The sequence below is a fragment of the Chrysoperla carnea genome, chromosome 1, assembly GCF_905475395.1.
Source record: "Chrysoperla carnea chromosome 1, inChrCarn1.1, whole genome shotgun sequence".
NCBI lineage: Eukaryota > Metazoa > Arthropoda > Insecta > Neuroptera > Chrysopidae > Chrysoperla > Chrysoperla carnea.
Window position 1 is genome coordinate 34,980,177 of NC_058337.1, and position 22,179 is coordinate 35,002,355.

The 22,179-nt window shown below is 28.8% G+C and overlaps 2 protein-coding genes across 3 annotated transcripts; one reads left to right on the forward strand and one right to left on the reverse strand.

Annotated features, from left to right (window-relative positions):
* The first annotated feature begins 4,457 nt into the window (after positions 1-4,457).
* On the forward strand, positions 4,458-12,101 carry LOC123298533 (reticulon-4-interacting protein 1, mitochondrial-like). Of its 2 annotated transcripts, XM_044880574.1 has the most exons (8): positions 4,458-4,667; positions 4,729-4,969; positions 5,030-5,175; positions 6,873-7,028; positions 8,301-8,765; positions 10,331-10,564; positions 11,250-11,406; positions 11,501-12,101. In XM_044880574.1, the coding sequence occupies exons 1-8, from the start codon at positions 4,620-4,622 to the stop codon at positions 11,518-11,520; spliced, it is 1,467 nt and encodes a 488-aa protein (XP_044736509.1). In that variant the 5' UTR covers positions 4,458-4,619; the 3' UTR covers positions 11,521-12,101. The 2 variants fall into 2 exon arrangements, with proteins under 2 accessions (XP_044736509.1, XP_044736501.1); XM_044880566.1 differs by having other exon boundaries at positions 11,250-12,101.
* Positions 12,102-16,648: 4,547 nt separating this feature from the next.
* LOC123302392 (glucose-6-phosphate isomerase) lies at positions 16,649-21,613 on the reverse strand. Its single transcript, XM_044885316.1, has 8 exons — positions 21,514-21,613; positions 21,297-21,456; positions 21,067-21,231; positions 20,586-21,003; positions 20,139-20,378; positions 19,910-20,074; positions 18,032-18,395; positions 16,649-17,045 (listed from the first exon to the last, which is right to left on the reverse strand). The coding sequence occupies exons 1-8, from the start codon at positions 21,575-21,577 to the stop codon at positions 16,840-16,842; spliced, it is 1,782 nt and encodes a 593-aa protein (XP_044741251.1). The 5' UTR covers positions 21,578-21,613; the 3' UTR covers positions 16,649-16,839.
* Between the last annotated feature and the right edge of the window lie 566 nt (positions 21,614-22,179).

The window sequence follows — 22,179 nt, forward strand, 5'->3', positions numbered from 1 at the left end:
ATTTAATCGTTGATCCGTCTGTTAGTAATCGTGTAAATTTGGAACAACTTGACCGATTGAAGTATTGTTAGAATCCGATACAGGTCGTTCACCAATGATTGGATACTAAGGTGTAACTCCGTTGGGATTGTTATAAATTAATTACATATTTCAATTGTTTTGCTTTTTGGTACTTTTACAATGATATAAAAATACCAGAAAAAATTTGTTTCACTTTTTAATAACATTTCAGAAGTTTTAAATCCGGTGATTCTTTCCAAATCTCACATATCGATTTTTCATAAGAGCATTGATATATTACAAATTATAAATTAAAAAGTAAATATTAGAAATAAAAAGTCAGTACGTCCAATCCACAAATCAACCCCTCATTTCATAAGAATTTTAGGAGCTCTTATACTCGCATTGAGTATGAATAAGATAATTTCAAAAATAAAATAGCTTCCATAAAATGTGACATAATATATTAAAAATAACAAACCTAGTCAATTTTCAAAAATATAAAATTGATTTTTAAAAATATCGCAGCGCAACTATTTTTATTTATTTTAATGCTTATTTTTATTTTATATTTATTATTGAATTGTATATAAAAACTTAATTGTACATTTTCAAAAATTTGTTAAATTTTCTTTTGTAATTTTTCAAAAATAAATAATATTTTTTCACATGTTATTATTTAAATTTAAAATTGTATAAAAATTACTCAATGAATATTTTTAATCTCGTTTGATATTCCTGGTATTTTTGTAGTTTTTTCAATTCTCTTTAATTAAGATTAACTCGGAAAGTCTTTATATTTATTTGTCTTTATAATTTACGCTATTGTATCATAAATATTTTAATAATCGAAAATCAGTTTAAATTTTATACAAAATTTAGTAAATAATCAAAAATAAATAAATATATAAATACTGTCGCAAAGCTTTCATAGACTTCATTCAGGTGAGATGAGATTGCCGGGAAATCTTTTTTTTTCCTGGAATAGACCTATGCATTTCAATTACTATTCATTATTGTTTCGGACAGACAGTAATAAATTGGATAAAGATGCAAGATATTTGTTATTTTATATATATTTGATATTTTATCAGATTAGCTTTTTAACAAACTGTCCGACACAAAAGGTAATCACTCTTTTAAATGAAAAGATCTATTAATTAAAAGTAATTCCAATTAAATACCGCTCCTACCAGTGGTGCTAATTTTGGTTAAAAAAAAATTCAATTCATATAAGGACGAATTTTTGTTGACTTCGAGTTGAGACATAGTTATTGAAATAAATACCACGATACTCGAAATAATGTCAAGCCAAGGATTGGAAACATTGTAAGCGGGTAGCCCGTGACAGTAAAACTGCACTTACGTAGATTTCGAAATTTCGCATATGAATCAATAATATTTAATTATAGGTACAATATGAACTAGGTGTGCCAGAGTTTATCCTGGCAGAAATATTTTTTATATTTTTAACAATTACAAGTATTTTGCACATTCTTGGAAATTGTGTGACAGCTCTTATCGTGGCAGAAAGGCCTGTCACACCGATTTTTAATATATAAAGTCAATAAAATTTTACTCTTATCGCGGGATTATTATTATTTTTATTTGTTCGTTTTGAGTTCCACTTTCGAAATATCTCGGTGTGACAGCTCAAAACTTGACCAAAATATCTGTCACACCAGTAAAAAATAAAAAAATCCTGGCAAAAAATATTTCAGCCAAGATAAACCCTGGCATACCTAATCCTTATTGTACCTATCGTTAAATAGTATTGATTCATACGCGAAATTTCGAAATCCGTGTAAGTGCAGTTTTACTGTCACGGGCTCCAAGACTATTGGTTCAACCAACATATGACTTTCTAGTTATTTGTACAAACTGATTTTATTAGGAAGACAACCCACCCTTCAATGTATGGGTTGACTGTTGGGCAGAACTTTCTCAAATTGATTTCAGGGTCTGGTAAAGTTATGTATCAAACGCATAATCAAAATAAAAAGTACAATGTTGTTGTCACTAACCTTCGGACTATTATACAAATTTTAGTATTTTAGAGAAGTAAATTAATTTGGTAACACTTCGAAATTTTAGTTATTAATATCTTTTTATTACTTAAAATTAACTAATAAAAGTACAAATTCAGTGAGAAAATTCAAAATTTCTAAAACGGGAAAATAAATTTTTAAATGGGCATGACATCATAGTACACGCTTGTCTTTGTTGACATAATGTATGATATTAATTACTTACATTTGGTATGATATTACATTAATTTCTATTATTCTACGGCTTTTAATAGAAAACTTAATGATAACGAGTGTAAATTCTATGTTGTAAATTCATTTTTTTAAAGTGTAAATTATACATTGAACTGTCACAAATTGACAGATTACGTACAGAAAGCGCCAAAAAACTGCGTTTAAATATCTTAAAATTATGATGTATTTTAAATATTTTTTTACACTTAATTACAGCATTTTTAAGCAGTTTTTATATTTTTTATTTTATTAATATGGTGTAAATAATGAATTAAAAAAATACATGAATATTCCCTATTGCCAATCTATCAAAATAGTACAGGAGACGGTATAAGGTCGAACTTCACCCATAAGTCCATTGAAATGTTACAATTTCAATGTCAAACTGAACATTTTCTAGAGGACGCGATTTTATTTGTGGGACATGTAGGGGGGGGGGTCAATACAACCTTAACCCCAAGTTTGTGGGGTTGGCGCCCTTTTCCCCCGCCCGCCATTTTGAAAAAAGGGGTGGAAACATATTTTTAACTGTATCTTGTAAACTATTGACTTCTCAAAAAATTTGTAAAGACATAATTTGTAGCAAATCGTCGTGACTACAATTTTGTTTATGTGACTTTTCGCCGGGTCAGCTAGTTATTTATAAAATTTAAAATGGATAAAAATGAACCCATTTAAGAATTTTAAATTTTAATAAACAAAAAAAAATTCTTAATAAGTTGTAAATCGAAGTGTACATCATAGAACTAAGAAAACTTTTTGGCATCCGAAATGGAACTAGATTTCTAATATTTCAAGATAAGGGCATGTAGAAATTCTTAACCAACCCCCTCACCCTTTTGCTCTTACCCGTTCCTTCATGTGAACGTCTCTGTGTAAGTTTAGCACCCGTTTTGTACTATTTCTATGAAAAAAATTGATTATCAATGTAGTAGGAAAAAAACTTACAGAAAGTCCGCATTCAAAAAAGCGTGGACGTAGTGGAGCACTATTTAATAATTAATAATTCGTTATCATACCCAAAGAGTATAAGATAGAGAAGAGCAGCCAATAAGAGCTAATAGGGCTTTTCATTTTAAAATCACGGCTCACATTTTTTTCGTACTAAATGATTTATAACCAATGTGATAAAATGCATAACAAATATCTTCTATCTTAGTCCTACTTATTGCTGTCAGTACGAAAAAATAAACTCTGCACTTGCACATGTGACATGATGAAAAGGTCTATGTAAAATAAGTATACGAGTTTCAGCGCCCCTTCCGAGTTAGGCTTTCAAACTTAATAGTCAATAGTTGCCTCCGCAAAGTAGTCATAATTAATAGTGCCCCCGCAAAGACCGACAAACTTAATTAATAATTGAAAGCCACAGAGTCCAGTGTCACGATTATTTTTCTGCTCTCTATTCGCGATCGCAAGATACGGTGGCGCCGCGCAGCGAGGATTAGTGAAACTATTATAGAGGATTTTGAGTTTTGACAGCTATACAAGTGCTGAATGTTTTTGTTGTTGAGATGGAAATTATTAAAAATGAAAAACGTTGTGGTGTTCCCCAGTGTGGGAAAACAAGATCTACAGGCGTCAGTTGTCGCACAATGTCGCAAAAAGATGCTTGCACTTGCTTCCCGCGCCCGCTTTGCAAGAACAATAGCATTCGATTTTTTTGTTGTCATTGGCTACAAACACTTTGATTTAGATCTCATGAGGTTTCTCGGTGATGTTCGACGTTTGCAAACATGAAGATTTGATTAACAAACAATTATTTTGCTTCGATTGGATACCACAGAAAAACAAGTTTTTGGAACGAGAAAGGGCCTCTCCTTCCATCAACGGCCTTACTGATCCACCAAGTAGATAAAATATATCACCAATATTAATATCCAGGGCTTTCTCCATGTTAAAAAAACAAATAAACAAAAAAAATGCAAAAATTTATTTTGACAATTTGAACGAAAATCCTCTATATCGGCCATATTGCATTCACACCAGAGCCATCTCTAGGTAATTTCGTTCGCCAATCCTATATTCTTTGATCATACCTGTTTTACACTCCATATATTAATACATAGATGTCATTACTTTGTATTTAATGAAAAAGTAAAAGAGAATACAGCTTTCAATTTAAAAATGATAAAAATAAACATACTTTATAGGTTATATAATAATGAAATACTATAAGATAAATGCAATGTAATTTAAATAAACAATTAAAATCAAAACTTTATCAATGCATTATTACAACAATATAGCTGGCCTAATTCTAATTAAAAGTGACCTTTGAAGTATCGTTTTAAAAATAGACCGAGCAATTCGTTAATGCAGTAGTAAAAGAAAATCATGTAGTAATTTATTGAAATTATGGACGAATTGTCATTTCGAATATCACGATTATTGGAAACTTTACAAGTAATAAAATATATTTTGAAAAAAATTAATAAGCGAATAATTTAATTAATGTATCTAATAGGTACGATTAGCATTAACCAGCGAACGAAGTAAAGCTATTATACAACATGGGTCAGAGGTCGCGCACGAGAAATTTGTAATATTTTGGAATAGTGAAAATGTAACAGTAATTAAGTTACATGTGAACGAATTTCAAGAAAAGATTTTAGATGGATTACAACAATGTCAAATATCCTTAAATGAATTCTTTCAATCACCGATTGAAACTATTTCAAGTTTAGTACAATTTATCAAAGATGGAGGTAAGTTTTATTCAATTTTCTATTTTCATATGTTTTGATTTCATTGTATTTTGTTTTCAGATATAACTGTAAATAGATATAGTTTTGCTGCTGGAATACTAGTAGGATTGTTTATTGGTATTTTAATTGGTTCTAAATTTCAAACACCGCCAATATGTTTGAAACTAATGAAGTCTGTTGTTTGTTCTGGATACAATGGTATTGATGTAAGTTATTTCAAAATAAGACATTGTCAATCAATGCCTTCTAACCTTACTTAGATATTGAGTATGGGGGCTTACTTACGATTCAACCGATGATATAGCCATAATCAGAGATGTGACTTATCTAAGATACAAATATTTGAAATACAGATACAAGATACAAGATACGTATTTTCATCTTGTATCTAAATACTTTTAAAAAATGCATTTCTTATCTTGTATTTGGATACTTTTTATTCTTTTGGAAAAGTATTTTTGTATTTTGAAAATACTAAATACTTTTTTACTGAAGCCAGCAGCAAATGATGCAATTTTAGCCTCAGTATCACACCCGCTCTTTAAAATAAAATGGGTACCAAAAGAGCGAAGGGAATATGTAAAAGAACTGATCTTGGCTGAAACACGAAAAATTAATCGAACTGAAAAGCAAAAGTCGGAAGCTTTGGGCGCTACTGAAAGTGATATTAAAAAAAAGTCAAGAGATGAATCTTATTATATGTTTTTAGAGGATTCTGATTCCTTTGCAAGTGGTGGTGAAAATACGGGGTCTACAGTCAGCACCGCTGACTTAGAAACACTGCAATACCTAAATAATAAAGATATTAGCTTAAAGAGCTTAAATAGTTACCCTATAATAAAAAAAATATTTTTGAAATATAACACTTGTTTGCCGAGTTCAGCCCCTGTGGAGCGACTCTTTTCTTTTGGGGGTATGATTCTGAGGCCTCATCGAAGAAAAATGAGCGATAAAATGTTTGAAGAACTGGTTTTACTTAAGTCTTTTACTTAAAAATATAATATTAATTATTATATATATTATAAATGTTTATCAAAAAATAAAAAACAAAAAAGTATTTTATTTTATAAAAGTATTTTGAAAATACGTATTTTGTATATTAAATTTCAAATACTTTTTTCAAAAAATCAAAAGTATCTTGTATTTGATATTTTAAATACATTTTCAAAAGTATTTTGTATTTTGCATTTCAAATATCTTTTCATAAGTATTTTGCACATCTCTGGGCATAATATCTAACTAAATCTTGTTTGATTTAACGAAACTCGTTACCATATCTTCGATTGTTTTATTTTTATTATAAAAACAGTTGAAATTTTTAAAAATATACGGATTTTTGGTAGCTGTTAACCTTTCATGTGGTGGGATTGCTGTCCTCATACAAGTATTTTTTTTGATGATATGCGGTGTCACTAATTCCAATAAATAAGTATACGTGCCTAAGTCCATTCTCAAGTAGTTCTGTCAATCATTAGATTCATAACGTAATTCACGCAGTAACATTGCAATTAAAAATTGCAACTTTTTCATTCCGTCTTATGATTGCGCAGACAAAAGGTTGTGCAAAACGTAGCTTGTGGACCTGCCTTTAACTTTCTAGTTTGGATTTTTTAAAACGGTACTATTGATATTTTTAATATTATTTTCGAATTAATCAGAAGATAACCAATAATTTATACTTTCACTTCATAAAATAAAACTAGAGAACAGGTTAATGCGAGTCGCAATCTTCAGTCATAGTGCGAAAGATCTTTTCTGTGAAACTTGAATTAAAGCTTCCTAAACTCTTATACTTATACTTATATATATATATATATATATACTTATATCTCCATTTCTAATACTTAAATCTGATTTAATAAAAAACGTTTTTTAAGATTAATGAAAAGCCTATATTTTACAGAGAATTGCCTTTGTGGACGATATTATTTTACCTGCTGTCTCCCGTCCAGATCAAGTTTTAGTTCAAGTAAAATCTGCTTCAATTCATGACGTTGATTTTCAAATTTGTAATGGATATGGTCGTTACATTAGGAAATGTTTAGCCACCTATTATGACGTAAGATATGAATATTTTAATTTAAAAAAATTTACAAGAACTGTTTAGGAATACCGAGAGAGGCTTTTATTTTGAGGAAATAATACTCGAAATAGTGTAGGCGGTGAGTGGATTTCGTATGCAGTTACAGGTCCCACCGAATAAGAAGTGTATTTCGACGTATTTTGACCCGCTGAATCCGAATTTTCTTGCATATTGCTCTAAGAGTGGGGAAAAAATTGTTATAAACAAATTAATACGCCCATAGCTCCTAAACTATTCTTTTGTTCTAAAATTTTTTTGTACTATTTTATTCTACATGAAAAAACAAATATTTCTTTTTTTTATTCGTTTTGATACGACCAATAGAAGCGGAGATATGGTTAAAATTGTAAACAAAAGTGATATGAAAGGAAAAATGATAAAACTTAATACTTACAATCGAGCTAGCTTCGTTGCTTCGTTGAAACATATTTTTATGTGCTTATCATTAAAATATAGACCCATACCTTTAAAATGAGTACTTTAAGGTATAAAAATATTAATTATTGGGCAGTCTATGGAATTTTCACCGAGAGCTGTGCGCCGGCGATATGGGCCGAATGCTGTGCGCCGACCTTATATAATATCTTTTTTGCTTACAATTTTAACCATATCTCCGATTCTATTGGTCGTGTCAAGACGAATAAACAAAGAAATTTATTTTTCATGTAAAATATATGTATAAAATTATTTCCTAAAATTTTCAATAGTTAAGGAGCTATGGCCGTGTAAAGAATTAATTTATTTATAACAATTTCTCCCCACTCTGAGAGATGATCAAGTTGAAAATTCGGATTCACGGGTCAAAATACGTCGAAATACAATTCTTGCTTGGTGGAACCTGTAAATACATACGAAATTCACTCAAGTTTGTTTTTTCCAAATGGCAGTACGACCTAAACTTTCCACCTTAATACTTTTAACGTAAGAATTTTGAGAAAATTGTGTTACTTTTAAAATATTAACCATAGTAAGTGCTCGCTCCTCACACCTGGTGTCAAAAAAAAAAAAAAATATGTAAGCAGTTTGTCAGTTATTCCAATAGATTTTGTTGAATTTATAATGCTATCAATTCTCCAACTCAACAATAAATATTTACATATGAAATGTTTTTTTCGAATATTTGAAGTTCCTGTAAAATTTGTAAGGTGTTGGAAAGTTTCATTCCCATTAAAATGAATACGATAGTTAGAGGTCATATGAATGTTTCACGACAATTTGTTTATAACATTTGAATTTTTTACTGTTTAGAATAAAAAAACTGTATTCCCCATTATATTGGGTCGATCTTGCTCAGGTGTTGTTCTCGATATTGGTTGTCGAGTCAACAAAGTGGAAATCGGTGATGAAGTATGGGTGACATCACCAGTATGGTGTCCTGGCACAATTAGTGAAGTACATTTAACAAGAGAGTGTTTTGTTGGTAAAAAACCAACAAAAATTAGCTTTGAAGGTGCGGCTAGTCTGTCATATGCAGGTTGTATCGCCCTAGAATGTTTAGATAATATTGGACTGAATGAAAAAAGTGCCTTTGGAAAAAAGGTATTCATTGAAAATTGTTGTACACCAGAAGGATGTGTACTAACACAAGTCCTTAAATCATGGGGAGCAATATTAACCACATCAAGTAGTAGTCGAGCTGCTCCTGTTTCCAAAGCGATGGGAAGTAGTGATAATATCGTTTATACTCCAAAAGATGATGAGAAAATTTCTTTGGTAATTTAATATTTTAATTTAAATATCAATTTTAAAAATAGTTTACATATTCTACCTAACAACAAAAACAATTAATCAATTGTTGCATTTGTTCGATTTTGATGAGTTTTGTTGTCTGTGGCGCTACAACTACCTTACTTAAAGGTTTAAAATTATACACTTCTACAAAAAAGTGGCATATTTAAAAAAAATTTTATTATTTCAACCTTTAAGCAAATATTATTTCTTTTTAATGATACGGGTTAAAAATGAATATAAAAGAAAACTGAAGAATGAAACTAAAATAATTATTAACAAGTGAAATTTGCATAATTTAAAAGACCCCCGAGAAAATTTTCTGGTACGGAACCCTAAACTCACATTTGAAACATATTTGAAAGAACACTCTCTATTAAATTACCCTTTTCTTTAAAGCCTTCTCTCAAACTGAATTTTTTAGTTAAACTCATAATTGAAACATAGCTAAGAACACTTTCCATTAAATTCCCTTTCATAGAAAACAAAAAAAATAAAATCGGTTCATCCTAAATAAAACTTCTACAGATAAATACCGATTGGTTGCACCTTTGGCTTGATTAACAGGCTAAAATCTTTGAAGTATACCTTTTTCTTTTTTGCAAGTTACTGAACTAATAGGTTCTAATTCCCGTCTTACACAGTTAAATTTCTAACAAGCTCATTCCAATTTGTTTTACGTGATTTGAATTCGATGAATGAAAAGATTCAGTTTTCAACTGTTTTTTGAACTGCTCAACGTTATCTTACAGTTAGGAAGGGTTACAATAAGTGCAAAAACTGTGAGAAAAAACTTGCTAAAATGAATGTAATTATTTTCCCAAACTCAAGCGGATAGAACATCAGCGTTCGCTTAAAATTTACTTAGAAATACATTATATGAACTGAAAACAAATGAAGCCATATGCTGTTTTCAAATAAGTTGTACTTCACTCTTTATGATCTCGATAAACTAATGATAGTTTATCCAACGTTGTATAACCTTTTGGAAGTGATTTAATTAAAATGTGAGATGAAATTACTTTGGAAGGAAAGCAGAGTTTATCGTAGTCCGCAAGCCTGTCTTTTATTACTGTTTCCATACTGCTTTACTGCGTATTTAAATATTATGTGTTTTCGGCTAAGATAAACATTACGGTAGTGAATGCTCAATCAATTATTATACAAGCGGTGTTACACATATCTCACTGAAGCTGGTAGTTGTACTTTGAGATGAGTAATATAAAAAAATGAACAAGATGTGGGACGAATCAAGTTGACGTGTAAAACGAGAAATTAGCTCCTCCTTGAGTTAAAACTTTTTATTGCAAACCTATGAATGAAAAAATGTTTTATTATCGGTTTCTGGTTTTATTTTCTTCTAATTTTTAGCCTGTGTCATTAAAAACATACAATTTTTATTTTGTGGATTCGTATAAATAATGGAAACATATCCAGTGGTATAGTATTTTTAAATTACAGATTATGAATTTATTTAAATATGTAAACTAATTTTAATTTTAATGTTAAATGTACTAAAGAACGTATTCAAAAATCTATTTCTTTTCTAGGATGATTTCGAATTAAAATTATTATTAAAGTCATTAGAATTAAAAGAACCACAATTTGATATAATTTTTATAACAAAAAATAGAACAATAAGTAAATCACATTTAAAAAAATATTTAAATAAAAAAAATGGAAAAATTGTTAGTACATTGCCTAAAATATATTATTCAGATTATTGTTCATCGATATTCAGTTATTTTGTATGTTTTACATTGAAAGTACAATACTTTATACAGGTTAGTCAATACATTTAATAATCTTTCGATTTCACTCAATTAATTTTTTATTTTAAGTAAGTCTACAAGACCATTTCAATGTTTTAGTTTCTATTTTCACTAATACTTAAACATTTATCACACTATTTTAAAATGTACATTCACATACTGGCCAAAAGACGTGAAAACTACTAGAAGCATAGCATAATACAGGCCTTGAAAAGTGGGAAAAAAAAACTTTGAAAAGAAAAAGTAGTCATAAACAAATGTCTGAAATGCTGAAAATCATATAATACCTAAAAAGGCGAAGACTGTAGAGATAAGTAATGGAGAGGATGCATAATAGCACATGGGGTTTGTAAGGAAACATCTCCATTAACCTCTTATGTTCTCTACCAAACTTGGTTCGTTATCTTTAGCTCTGTGCTATGGTTTTTTTAATTTTTCTACGTCTTAAATAATCCTCGCAGGAGACCAGTCATGGGGAGACGACGCGACGATAGATCAATACTAAATTAAAAATACAAAGATTCATACACGATTAAGTTTTACGCTTTCTTCCCAAATAAATCGTATTTCTAGCCTAGGCCCGACCCATACAGATATTAATATGGAATATCAAAGTTTAACAGTGATTAAACTCAAAAACATTGAATGTCAATAAATCTTTACAAATTATATTTTTTTATTAAACTTTGTATTTCAGAATGTTATATTTACGCCGAAATATACAGAAACAAGAATGCTGGATATGTTACATGAACTTGTGGAAAATGAACATTTACAATCGGTTGTTGATCATATATATCCAGCACAAAATATTGAACTTGCAATCACTCATAAAATGTCCACTGATGCAATTGGTAATACAATCCTTAAATTTACGTAACACATCCATTTTGTTTGTGATGTAACCAATTTTGTAGTACAAATTATTATGTTTTATTTTCGGTGCAGTTCTCTCCTTTCATTCATAAATCCATGAATGACATACTTCCATACTTCATCTAACTTATTATAAAAATAGTTGAATACTAATCAATTACCATTAAAGATTTGTATCCACGATTATTGTACCCGATTCAAGTATATGATTGAATTGACTTGGATCATAATAAAAACAAAAAACAACGTGATCGAATAGCTTCAAGATCGTCTGTCACATCGCCTGAACCATCGAAATTATTCATTCATGATAAATTTCATTAACATGGGAAATTATTTGTGAAAATATGTACCTACATTTTGATAAATGTCCAGACTTCATCAAGTTTATTTGAAACTATTGGAATACAGTGAAACCTCGATAACTCGAACCTCGTTAAGTCGTAATTCTCAGTATTCTCATTTCTGGGGTATTAATAGTACATATTTACACTCTGTAACTCGAATTCAAAAAATCAGACTCCGTAAGTCGCAGTTAGTAAAATATAATGACTTGAAAATATGTATTTGAAAATCACGCCTTTCTAAGTCGAAATATTAACAATTAAACCCTCTGTATTTCGAACTTGTTAATAGGGAATATTCATGTATTTTTTTTATATTTTTAATTCATTGTTTACACCGTTATAACAAAGTAAAAAATATAAATACTGCTTAAAATGCAGTATTTAAGTGCAAAAAAATATTTAAAATACAGTATAATTTTGACATATTTAAACGCAGTTTTTTGGCGCTCTCTGTTGATGACTTATAAGTACGTGATCTGTCAATTGGTGATAGTTCAATGTATAATTTACACTTTAAAAAAACGAATTTACAACACAGAATTTACACTCGTTATTATTGAGTTTTCTAATAAAACGCCGTAGAATAGTATAATTTAATGAAATACCATAAAATGTAAGTAATTAAAATTTGAATTTCCGTTGTAGAAATTTTTAAATGCCCTCACTGAAATTGTACTTTTATTAATTAATTTTAAGTAATTAAAAAGATATTAATTACTAAAATAATGGTTTAGTTGAAATGTGCAGTCATTAAAGTTACTGAAGAAAATTGTTTGAACCAAATTTAAATTTCATGAATATTCCCTATTAAGTCGAAATTTTTTCCATTTACCTTGATGTTCGAGTTATCGAGGTTTCAATGTAATGTAATTTTCTTATTAACCATTCGAATTTCAATTTTTTTTCTTTAGAGTTAACAGCCAATCTTTGAGGTTAAAAAAAATTTAAAGAAAAAACATTTTTTTTTAAATCAGTTAATTTCAAAAATTAGCTTTCCGTAAATGAAGAAATAAAATAAAGTTGTAAACTTAAAATGTTTCGCTTATCATAATGATAAGAGTAAAAAAGTTAAGAGTACCTCTTTTTATTTGTCCTTAAATAAACTATGTAACTTTACAAGAGATTTATTTTAAAAGTATGGTTGTGAGTTTACATTATAATACTTAAAACTAATTTAGTTGTCCATTTTTCATAATTATAAACGATTTTTCATAGTATTTTTCTTAATGTAATAATGCTCTTAGAACTAGATTAAAATCACGCCTGAAACAACTTTATAATATGGTAATTGCCTGATAAAACTAAACTTGATTAAAAAACGAAGAAGTTATAAGCATTCAAAAATTAATTTCCCACCTACTTTTAGCAAAACAAAGTTTTACATCTATCTCTATGTTGATAATGGACAATGACGTTATCAACCTATATGTTCCTATTTGTTTAATTAGAAATTTTAAACGTTCATATTTTGCGTACTTCTAAAAATTTTCAAAAATCAACTTCACTTTTCCGCCCATGCAGTGAGAATTAAAATTTAGTTTAAAGTTTGTAACATTAGTAAATATCGAAAAGAGAGAATCAGCTGAAATTTAAACTGAAGTCCGCATACGTGCAAAATCGGACAAGGATCTTACAGTAATATTTAAAAAAATAAATCTTATATAATTTAAACTACTTATTAAAATGGCGAATAAAAACAGGAAATTACAAACATGTAGTGTAAGGTAAAACTCACAGTTGAAGACACGTAAATCGAAAATATCAAACTTTTTTACTGTTTAATATTTAGTTTCATGATCGAAATTATCTATTTTTAAGATCCATGTTGTAGCTAAATTGATATTTTAATTCAATATTGTCAATGTTGTGTATACATCGCCATGAAGTGTTTTTTTTCTTCAAATTGAACTTACATTAGCATCAAATCATCGTAGCTAATAGAATTGAATCGAAACAAACCTTTGAACAACACTGCCCACAGAAATTTCATTTAAATTGTATGATCGAATATGTAATATTCTTAGGATTTGGTTAAGGTTGTTAAAAAGGAAATTTATATATACGAAAGGTTTTTTTTTTTTTTTTTTTAATTATACAGTTTGATTTATGATTTAAATTATATAATGAATTATACGGTTACCAATATGCAAATTATTATATTTTCTATAACATGTAATATTCCTAGAATTTTGTTAAGGTTTTTAAAAAAATTATTCTCTGTTTTATAACAGAAGAATATCAATAGTACAAAAAATTCATCAAGATATTTATGAAAGTCTTCCAAATAACTACAAGTGTTCTTGACCCTAACAGAACTTATGCCCACCGCCTTGTTTAACAATCTTAATTCAAATAAAACAGTGCTCCATGAGTGATAGGTGTGTAACTGATTAAAATATAAAATAAAAATTGTATTTTATAAATGTATGACTACAAATTATTAGGCTATGCAAGCAATATAAATACTCAAATTTATTCTCCACTAATTGAAAGTTAAACTATTATATAAAAACTTAAATTGCACAAAATATTCACCTGATTAGAATAATAGAAGAGTAATTTTGTCCCATACAAAATTGATCAAAATCATTTCTAGCTCAAGCTTCAATACATAGTATAAAATAAAGTCGCTTCCGTCTGTCTGTCCCTAATCCCTATGTATGCTTAGATCTTTAAAACTACGCAACGGATTTTGATGCGGTTTTTCTAATAAATAGAGTGATTCAAGAGGAAGGTTTTTATGTAAATACATGCATAATAGAGTAAGGGGTTGATAGGGATGTGTTTCAAAAACTTAAAAAGTTGTGCATCAATTAAGTTAAAATATTTTTAACCTTCGGGGGGTGGAAAGTTGGAGCGAGAAATTCGGGATGAATAATCGAATATTTTCAAATATACCCAAGTGGGGTATCAAATAAAAAAGCACGACTTGCACATTACAAAACTATAACCCCTTCGCAAGGGGATGGGGGGGCGGGTGAAAGTGGGAATGTTGCACAGCAAAGCGGGTAGTTAGTTTCTTAATATATGAGCAACGTATTGACAGATAACAACTTTATTTATATTTTCCCGAAAAAGCACCTTTTTGAATCAAATCTTATTCATCTTATTTTATTAGCTTATATCAATTTATCATAAAATTTGAAAATATTTTAGCTTTAACTTTACCCGGGCTAGAAAAACTGCAATCTATGTGATGAGTGTAAAACATTTGTATTTAACTTTTAAATATCATAACGATTTTGTTTTGGAACGTCTGTTTTCAATATTTTATAATATAACCCAAAGAAATTTAATAAGATTAAATAAGAAAATTATGTTCGAACATTTACTATTTGATCGAAGTGGAGTTTGAGGGGTAAGAAATATTGAATATTAAGTATTCGAAAAAATAGATTGCATTGCATTGCGTAACAAATTAGACTTTGGATGATTAATATAATTTTTTAGTACAGTTAAATTATTAATTATTAATATTGTAATGATGTGTAAGCGCTCCGTGTAAGTAATAGGTATACTTATGCTTGCTTTGCATTATTTCTTTACAATAATTTCAATTACAATTTAGAATCGCATCGTCTATGTGTATATTGGATATGACAAAAGCATTATTTAATAATCACTGCCAAATATCTACGGGAAATTACCATTTACCTCAAAAATTATATTGATATTAAAGTTAAATCAAAGAGAAAATAAATTTAAAATAAACTTTTTTTTTCCAAAATAGTTATGATTGTGGCTTTAATTAAATGATAGAAAATAAATCGTGAATCATTTATATCAGTACAGTAGGGCGAGTTTGTGTATACAATTAGTATTATTCGATTATATACTTTCCAATACCTATTCAGATCGATTGAATTCCTAAATTTTATTTATTTATTTTTACTTAATATTATATTGAGTGGAATTTAATAAGGTGCTACATATTTAAAAGAACGCTAAATGAAAGTCATTATAAGTGGACAAGAATTAAGTAGCTCAAATTAATTTTAAAAATATCTGAAATTTGTTTATTTGAAATTTTAATATATAAATTTTTAAACCTAGTCTACAATAAGCCGTAAAAATTTTTATGGACTGGTTTGGATTTAATTTAATAATAATGAGATTCCTAACTCTATTCAAGAGTTTCTACTATTAAAACTCTCCGTACATTTTTATTTTAATAATTTGACAGTATTCCAGGTCATAATAATATTTTCTTCTCGTCCGTTGGATTTTAATGATTCGCTTTAATAAATATTATTGAAAGGACATATTTATTTATTTTTCTCGAATTAAATACTACATATAATTTAAGAACAATATCATCAGATATAACTTGATCTAATTTCTTTAAATTGCGACAACAGATTATATCGTACACAAAATGCTGTAATCATCCTTTTATTCTGCTAAAATTGTACCTTCATCTAGCAGAATTGGTAAAGGATTAGGTCTGGTAAATTATATCAATCAATCAAGCATCATGCAGAACATGAGACTTGATTCAATTGGATTATACCATCCAAAAAATTTAGCAACGTAAAAGGTCTAGTATCGTCTTTAATAAACTTAAAGCCAGTTGGTAATTTGAAAGAGGCTAATTGTAGAATAGGCTTTATATACACCCTCCTGCTTTTAATTTATGGGCTGTAATTTTAACCATACAAAAATAAAATTTAAGAAAAAGGTACAAATTATCTTTTTTTAAGGAGTGGATCAATGTGTACCTCTGGGAAATATTTTTAAAATTATAAATTTTAAATATAAATAAAAATGTATTATTTTCAATCAAATTTGTTAAAAATGTTTTAAAAAATAATTATGTTCATTAAATAATTACAAGTTTATATAAAAATAATATATTTACAAAATAATAGACAATTTTTAGAAATATTTACGAACTTTTTTTTTTTCTTAAATAACAATATCTTTATCCTACAATAATATTGTCAATTTTATACATTCATAAGATGCACTTACTAAACTAACAATGGACTGATTAAATTAAAAGGCAATTAATTACAAAGTCCATTCAGCATTATGTGTTTTATAAGTGCGTGATTCACAATCATTTTATTTTGTTTGATAGAATCGTTTTTTGATGAAATTGATTAAACCATTTGTACTGCCATCATGAGCATCTCCTGTTGTAGGCGCACAATTTGATAGATCATTAGCGATCGTTTTAGCCAATGCTTTGCCAAGTTCCACACCCCATTGGTCAAATGAATTGATATCCCAGATAATACCTTGTGTAAATATTTTATGTTCATATAACGCTAGAAAAAAAAAAACGATTATTATAACTTAAATTTACAATTTATTACAACAGTTTACACTTGTAGCAGGTATTATAATTTTATAGGTTTGTTATTTTCGTTTTGAGATGTCAATTATAAATGTTAAAGAATCATGCACACAATCTACCCTAGACAATCACCTTGGAAATTATCTATTTTTTATCAAAATAATCGAATTATACGAAAATAATTGTTCGAATAGAATGATATAATTCGATGCACTATTAGCACATCTCTACAAATATTGCGTATACAACTTGTGGTGGAAATGCCAAAAAATTGGTGATACGAAAAAGTCAAATTTATGAAATCGAATATCGATCCTGTTTTATGAAGTATTTTCGTCCTTTTTACATTTTGGAAATTACTTATTGTAACTTATTTAAACAAGGAATATTATCATAAAAATTTGATTAAGCAGTACATATTTACCAAAATGTAGTTGAAAAACAATCAAAAAAACAATTTTTTTTCGAAACAACCTAATTTTAACACCCGACGTTAAAAGAAGGGTGTTAAGTTTGATCGCTATGTATGTCTGTGATTTGGATTTTTTTGTTTGTTTGAAAAGTAATTTAATTGCGAGTGTTCTTAGCTATGTTTTAAAAAAATCGGGCCAGTTTGGAGGGAGCTACAAAGAAAAAACCGCATTTGTGGGAGGTTTTTTAAAATTTTGTAAATTTCATTTGCATAAACCAAAAGGGATATTTCTGAAATGATTGCTCCAGATGGATCGTATAAGTTCGTTAGATACGTTATTTACTCGAAAGTTTTGTTATAAATAAACTAACTCATAAAGAATTAACTGGTGTAAAAGTTTCAGAGTCCTGTAATGAATGTATTAAATTAAATAAATAAATAAAATACATTTTTGAATCCTTTTCTATAAATTTCAAAAATCGTGAAAAGCAGACCAATAAAACACGTGTTGTTGACCTAATACGATGAAAGTAAATTGTACTTACCAATTAAAACTCCAAGAGTAAATGGTGTAATTTTTGGAACAACTATACTGTTTGTAGGCCGATTACCAGTGAATGTTTTATGAGCTATTAAGGCTGTTACATTATCACAAATGGCACCAGATTTTTCTAATTCAAGTTTGACTTCTTCGGATGATTTTCCACGCATCAAAGCTTCAGTTTGTGCTAAAAAGTTTGACAATAATAACTTATGATGTAAACCAGCTTGTACTGGGTTATGGGTTTGCGCCGCTGCTATAAAATCACATGGTATTATTTTAGTTCCTTGATGAATTAATTGATAAAATGCATGTTGACCATTGGTTCCTGGTTCACCCCAAACAATGGGTCCAGTTGAATATCCTACCTAGAAAAATATTTTATATATTACTTAATGGGTAAAAAATTTCTTAAAATTCTAGAAAATTCCTAAAAATATCAACAAAGAACCTCCCTTGGCTTTATGGGATTCTATGATTTAATATTTTTACTATGACTAATTTTTAATATATAAAAATGTTGAGAGGTGCTTTATTAGTTCGCCTTTTCGAGATTTTCGAATTTAGGGTTGTTAGCGTTAAACTTTATAACAAGTTCTAAAACCGCTCACTTTCAGAAATTCAAACGTCTAAGATAACTTCTAATCTGTTAATCATCAAATATTTTGAATGTTGAGTCCTTTAAAAAGCTTGAATTAATGACGGTTTGCCGTTACAGAGGTATTGGGAAAATTGTGCATGATTTAATACTTCCTCTCTCAGTGTCAGTCAAGGAATTCCTAGAAAGGTAGTAAATTATGTAGTCTAGTATTTTGGTCTAAAATAGACAGTCAAATAGATTTTTGACGGAGTATGAAATATGCAAATTATTTTCGTTTTGACCTTTCATATCTCAAAATTAGTTCTAATAGGGTACTAAGATTGGTGCGGACTTCTATGAAAGGCACAATAATATTAATAATAATAAAACATAAGTAGGGTACCGCAAATGGGTCCCTATTCAAAGGCAACGCGTCTTCATCGTCTATTTTAATCTGATGAAGATATAGTATTCTGTTCAGGCCAGACGCCACGTAGAAAGTCCACAGACTCTTCGCTGGATCTCTTCCAGGATTGATGGATCCAAGGTTTCGGACCCAACCCTTTGAATCTGACGCCCTGCAGATTTTTTCAGGTACAAATAACATGCATCGAGGTTTCATGATCCTCTATACAAGAACTACAAGTGGAATCATCAGAGATTCCCATGTTATGAAGGTGGTTGTTCAATCGAAAATGTCCTGTCAAGAGTTCCACCACTCTTCTCATCTGCGTTCTAGTAAGCTTCAGGTGAGCATAGTCGAATGGCCTACCTGTGGTTATACATAGTTTGGCCTTTCGCATGTCCCAGTAATCAGTAATCAAGATGGGCTTGTTGTAGCCATTCTTTGATTCGGTAAATTACGGAACATCTTGTTATGGGATGAACACTATGGGAATGACAGGTTCAGGTGAAAGGGGTTTTTGGGACGACCCCTCTCGTGCCAACGAGTTCGTTGCTTCATTCTTCTTAACGCCAGAGTGGCCCGGTATCCAGATCAGTCTGACTGTGTTATGACTTTCAGGAAAAAATTTCATCTTTTCGATTTTCAAGTTTATACGTGTTATTTTGTGATATTATCCAAATACCTCAATATAATAGAAAGTTACGGATCTAATGCGTATTTCTTTTTAATCACATGAAATTTTAATTGAATGCCTCATAGAATAATATCATTCCCTACAAACTCATACACCGGCCTAGAATTTTAACCAAACTATGTATGTAAATTTTAACGGAATTAACTTGCAAGGAAAGTTGTATTACAGAGAATCCTAAATCTATTATTTTAAATTTACTTACAACTTGTCCTCCACGGGTAATATATTTTCCATTACTCTCCATATCACCCTGTTGGAAATACGCAGGGAATCTATGTAAATATTGATCATACGGTAAAATTGCATGTGTTTCACACCCGTAGAAATTATTATACCAGACACCAAGCAATCCCAAAATAACTGGAGCCTAAATGAAAGCAAAATATTCTCCTTTTGAAAAAATTTTAAATAAAGAAAATTCAATATATTACATTTTGCTCAATTGGTGCTGTTTTAAAATGATTATCAAGGTAATGCCCTCCTTCTAAAAATTTTACAAAATTATCATATCCAATAGCTAAACAAACGCTAAGTCCAATTGCACTCCATACTGAGTATCTTCCACCAACCCAATCCCAAAATCCAAACATATTATCTGTGTTGATACCAAAACTACTAACTCCTTCTTTATTAGTTGACAATGCTACAAAATGTTTTTCGATAGCCTTCACCTAAAAATTATACAAAGTTTTTTAGTAAAATCTTCAATAATATATAAGTTGGCTATATTCGTACACAATAAGGTCTCTAGCGTGAGTCCTATTTACATTTAAAAAAACCGCAAACCCAGATTAATACCTTCCAACGGACTCAATTTAAGACAAGCTGGAGACAGTATTGTGTATGAATATCCTTGTCGTAAGTTATTGAAGTCATACATCATTATTAGTTGCTTTCAAAAACCATTCTTTCGCCGTATTTGCATTTGTAATTGTTTCTTGTGTCGTAAAAGTTTTACTTGCGATTATAAATAAAACCGTTTCAGCGTTCACTTTTTTTAATACTTCTGCAACGTGAGTTCCATCCACGTTGGATACGAAATGGCAATTAATACCGGTTCCGTATGGTTTTAGTGCTTCATAAACCATTACAGGACCTAAATCTGATCCACCTATACCAATATTTACAACATCTGTAATTTTTTTCCCTGTATGTCCTACCCATTTTCCATTCAAAACCGATTCTGTAAATTCTTTCATATGATTTAACACCGATTTTACATCTGGCATAACATCAGCACCATTTACATAAATCGGTTCATTGGACCGATTTCTTAAAGCTATGTGTAAAACAGGTCTAAAAAATGAGATAATATTAATTTAAAAAAAGAAGAAATTGGCGCGGATTTTATGAATATACCTATTTTCTGTAATATTGATTGGTGCGCCTTGAAACATCAAATCGCGAGCTTCAAATACTTCACGACTTTTTGCTAATGCGATCAACATATTAAATACATCTTGATTAATAAGATTTTTTGAGTAATCAATTAAAATGTCACCGTCTGGAGTTGGTAATGTTAAACTAAATATGTTTAAATATAAATTAATATATTTGGTTAATTGTTGTAACATATTTTTAATTATTACCTGTATGTTTCAAAACGGGATGGATTTAATTTAAACATATTATTCATATTTAATTTATCTTTATTTTCATTATAATATTCTTGTAATTTTTTATAATTATAATCGTCTAATAAATTGCCTTTTGGATTCATTTTGTTAGACATTTTCAAAATTGTTGTATCTATAGGAAATAAATTTTAATACTAACAATTCTGTTTTTAAAGTCACCTCTAAATACTTATGAAAGTGACTTGACTGTTGCATTCACTTTTACCTCCCTCCTTTTTTTTATGAAAGTTCATTTAAGGTCACGTTAACTACTTACGATTATATAAAATTTGAGGATATTTAAATTGTAAATAAAATATTTTAAAATTAACTAATAATTTATAATTTTGATTTAGACGCACTATTAAATTATGTTAATTACTTTATTTTTCAAATATATTTTTATGTTAATTATATATATATATATATTTTCTTTATCAAATGATTACGTAATATTCATATAGCATACTTAAAATTTTTAATTGCAAATATGTTTGGTTATTTTAATTATGATAAAAATGCATTTATTTTTACGAATTCTATTTGGAAATTTTATTTATTTGTTTATAACCACGGTTATATGTCATTATTTCGTTCAAAATTTGCGATAATTTTAATTTGCATAAATTTTAATTTAGTAATAAATTTTTTTTAAATTTAAATCATATTAAAAAAATTTTGAGAAAATTGAATGTTTAAATTTACTTTGCCGGCTAACGTTTATTTTTGAAATGTATCTAATTAGCGCTATTTTTTTTACAAGATGTTACAAGAGAGAGTATAAAAATAAAAGTAACACGCGTCTTGCCACATTTTAATTTTTGATTTGTTCCTATTCGTAAAATCATTTTTAAAT

Coding starts and splice junctions, on each gene's coding strand:
- LOC123298533 (XM_044880566.1), top strand. CDS start 4,620: ATGGACGAATTGTCATTTCGAATATCACGATTATTGGAAACTTTACAA. Junction 5,176..6,872: donor CTGGATACAATGGTATTGAT/GTAAGTTATTTC, acceptor TATATTTTACAG/AGAATTGCCTTTGTGGACGA. Junction 8,766..10,330: donor ATGATGAGAAAATTTCTTTG/GTAATTTAATAT, acceptor TTTCTTTTCTAG/GATGATTTCGAATTAAAATT.
- LOC123302392 (XM_044885316.1), bottom strand. CDS start 21,577: ATGAACTTTCATAAAAAAAAGGAGGGAGGTAAAAGTGAATGCAACAGT. Junction 21,004..21,066: donor ATCAATATTACAGAAAATAG/GTATATTCATAA, acceptor CTCATTTTTTAG/ACCTGTTTTACACATAGCTT. Junction 18,396..19,909: donor TTACCCGTGGAGGACAAGTT/GTAAGTAAATTT, acceptor ATATTTTTCTAG/GTAGGATATTCAACTGGACC.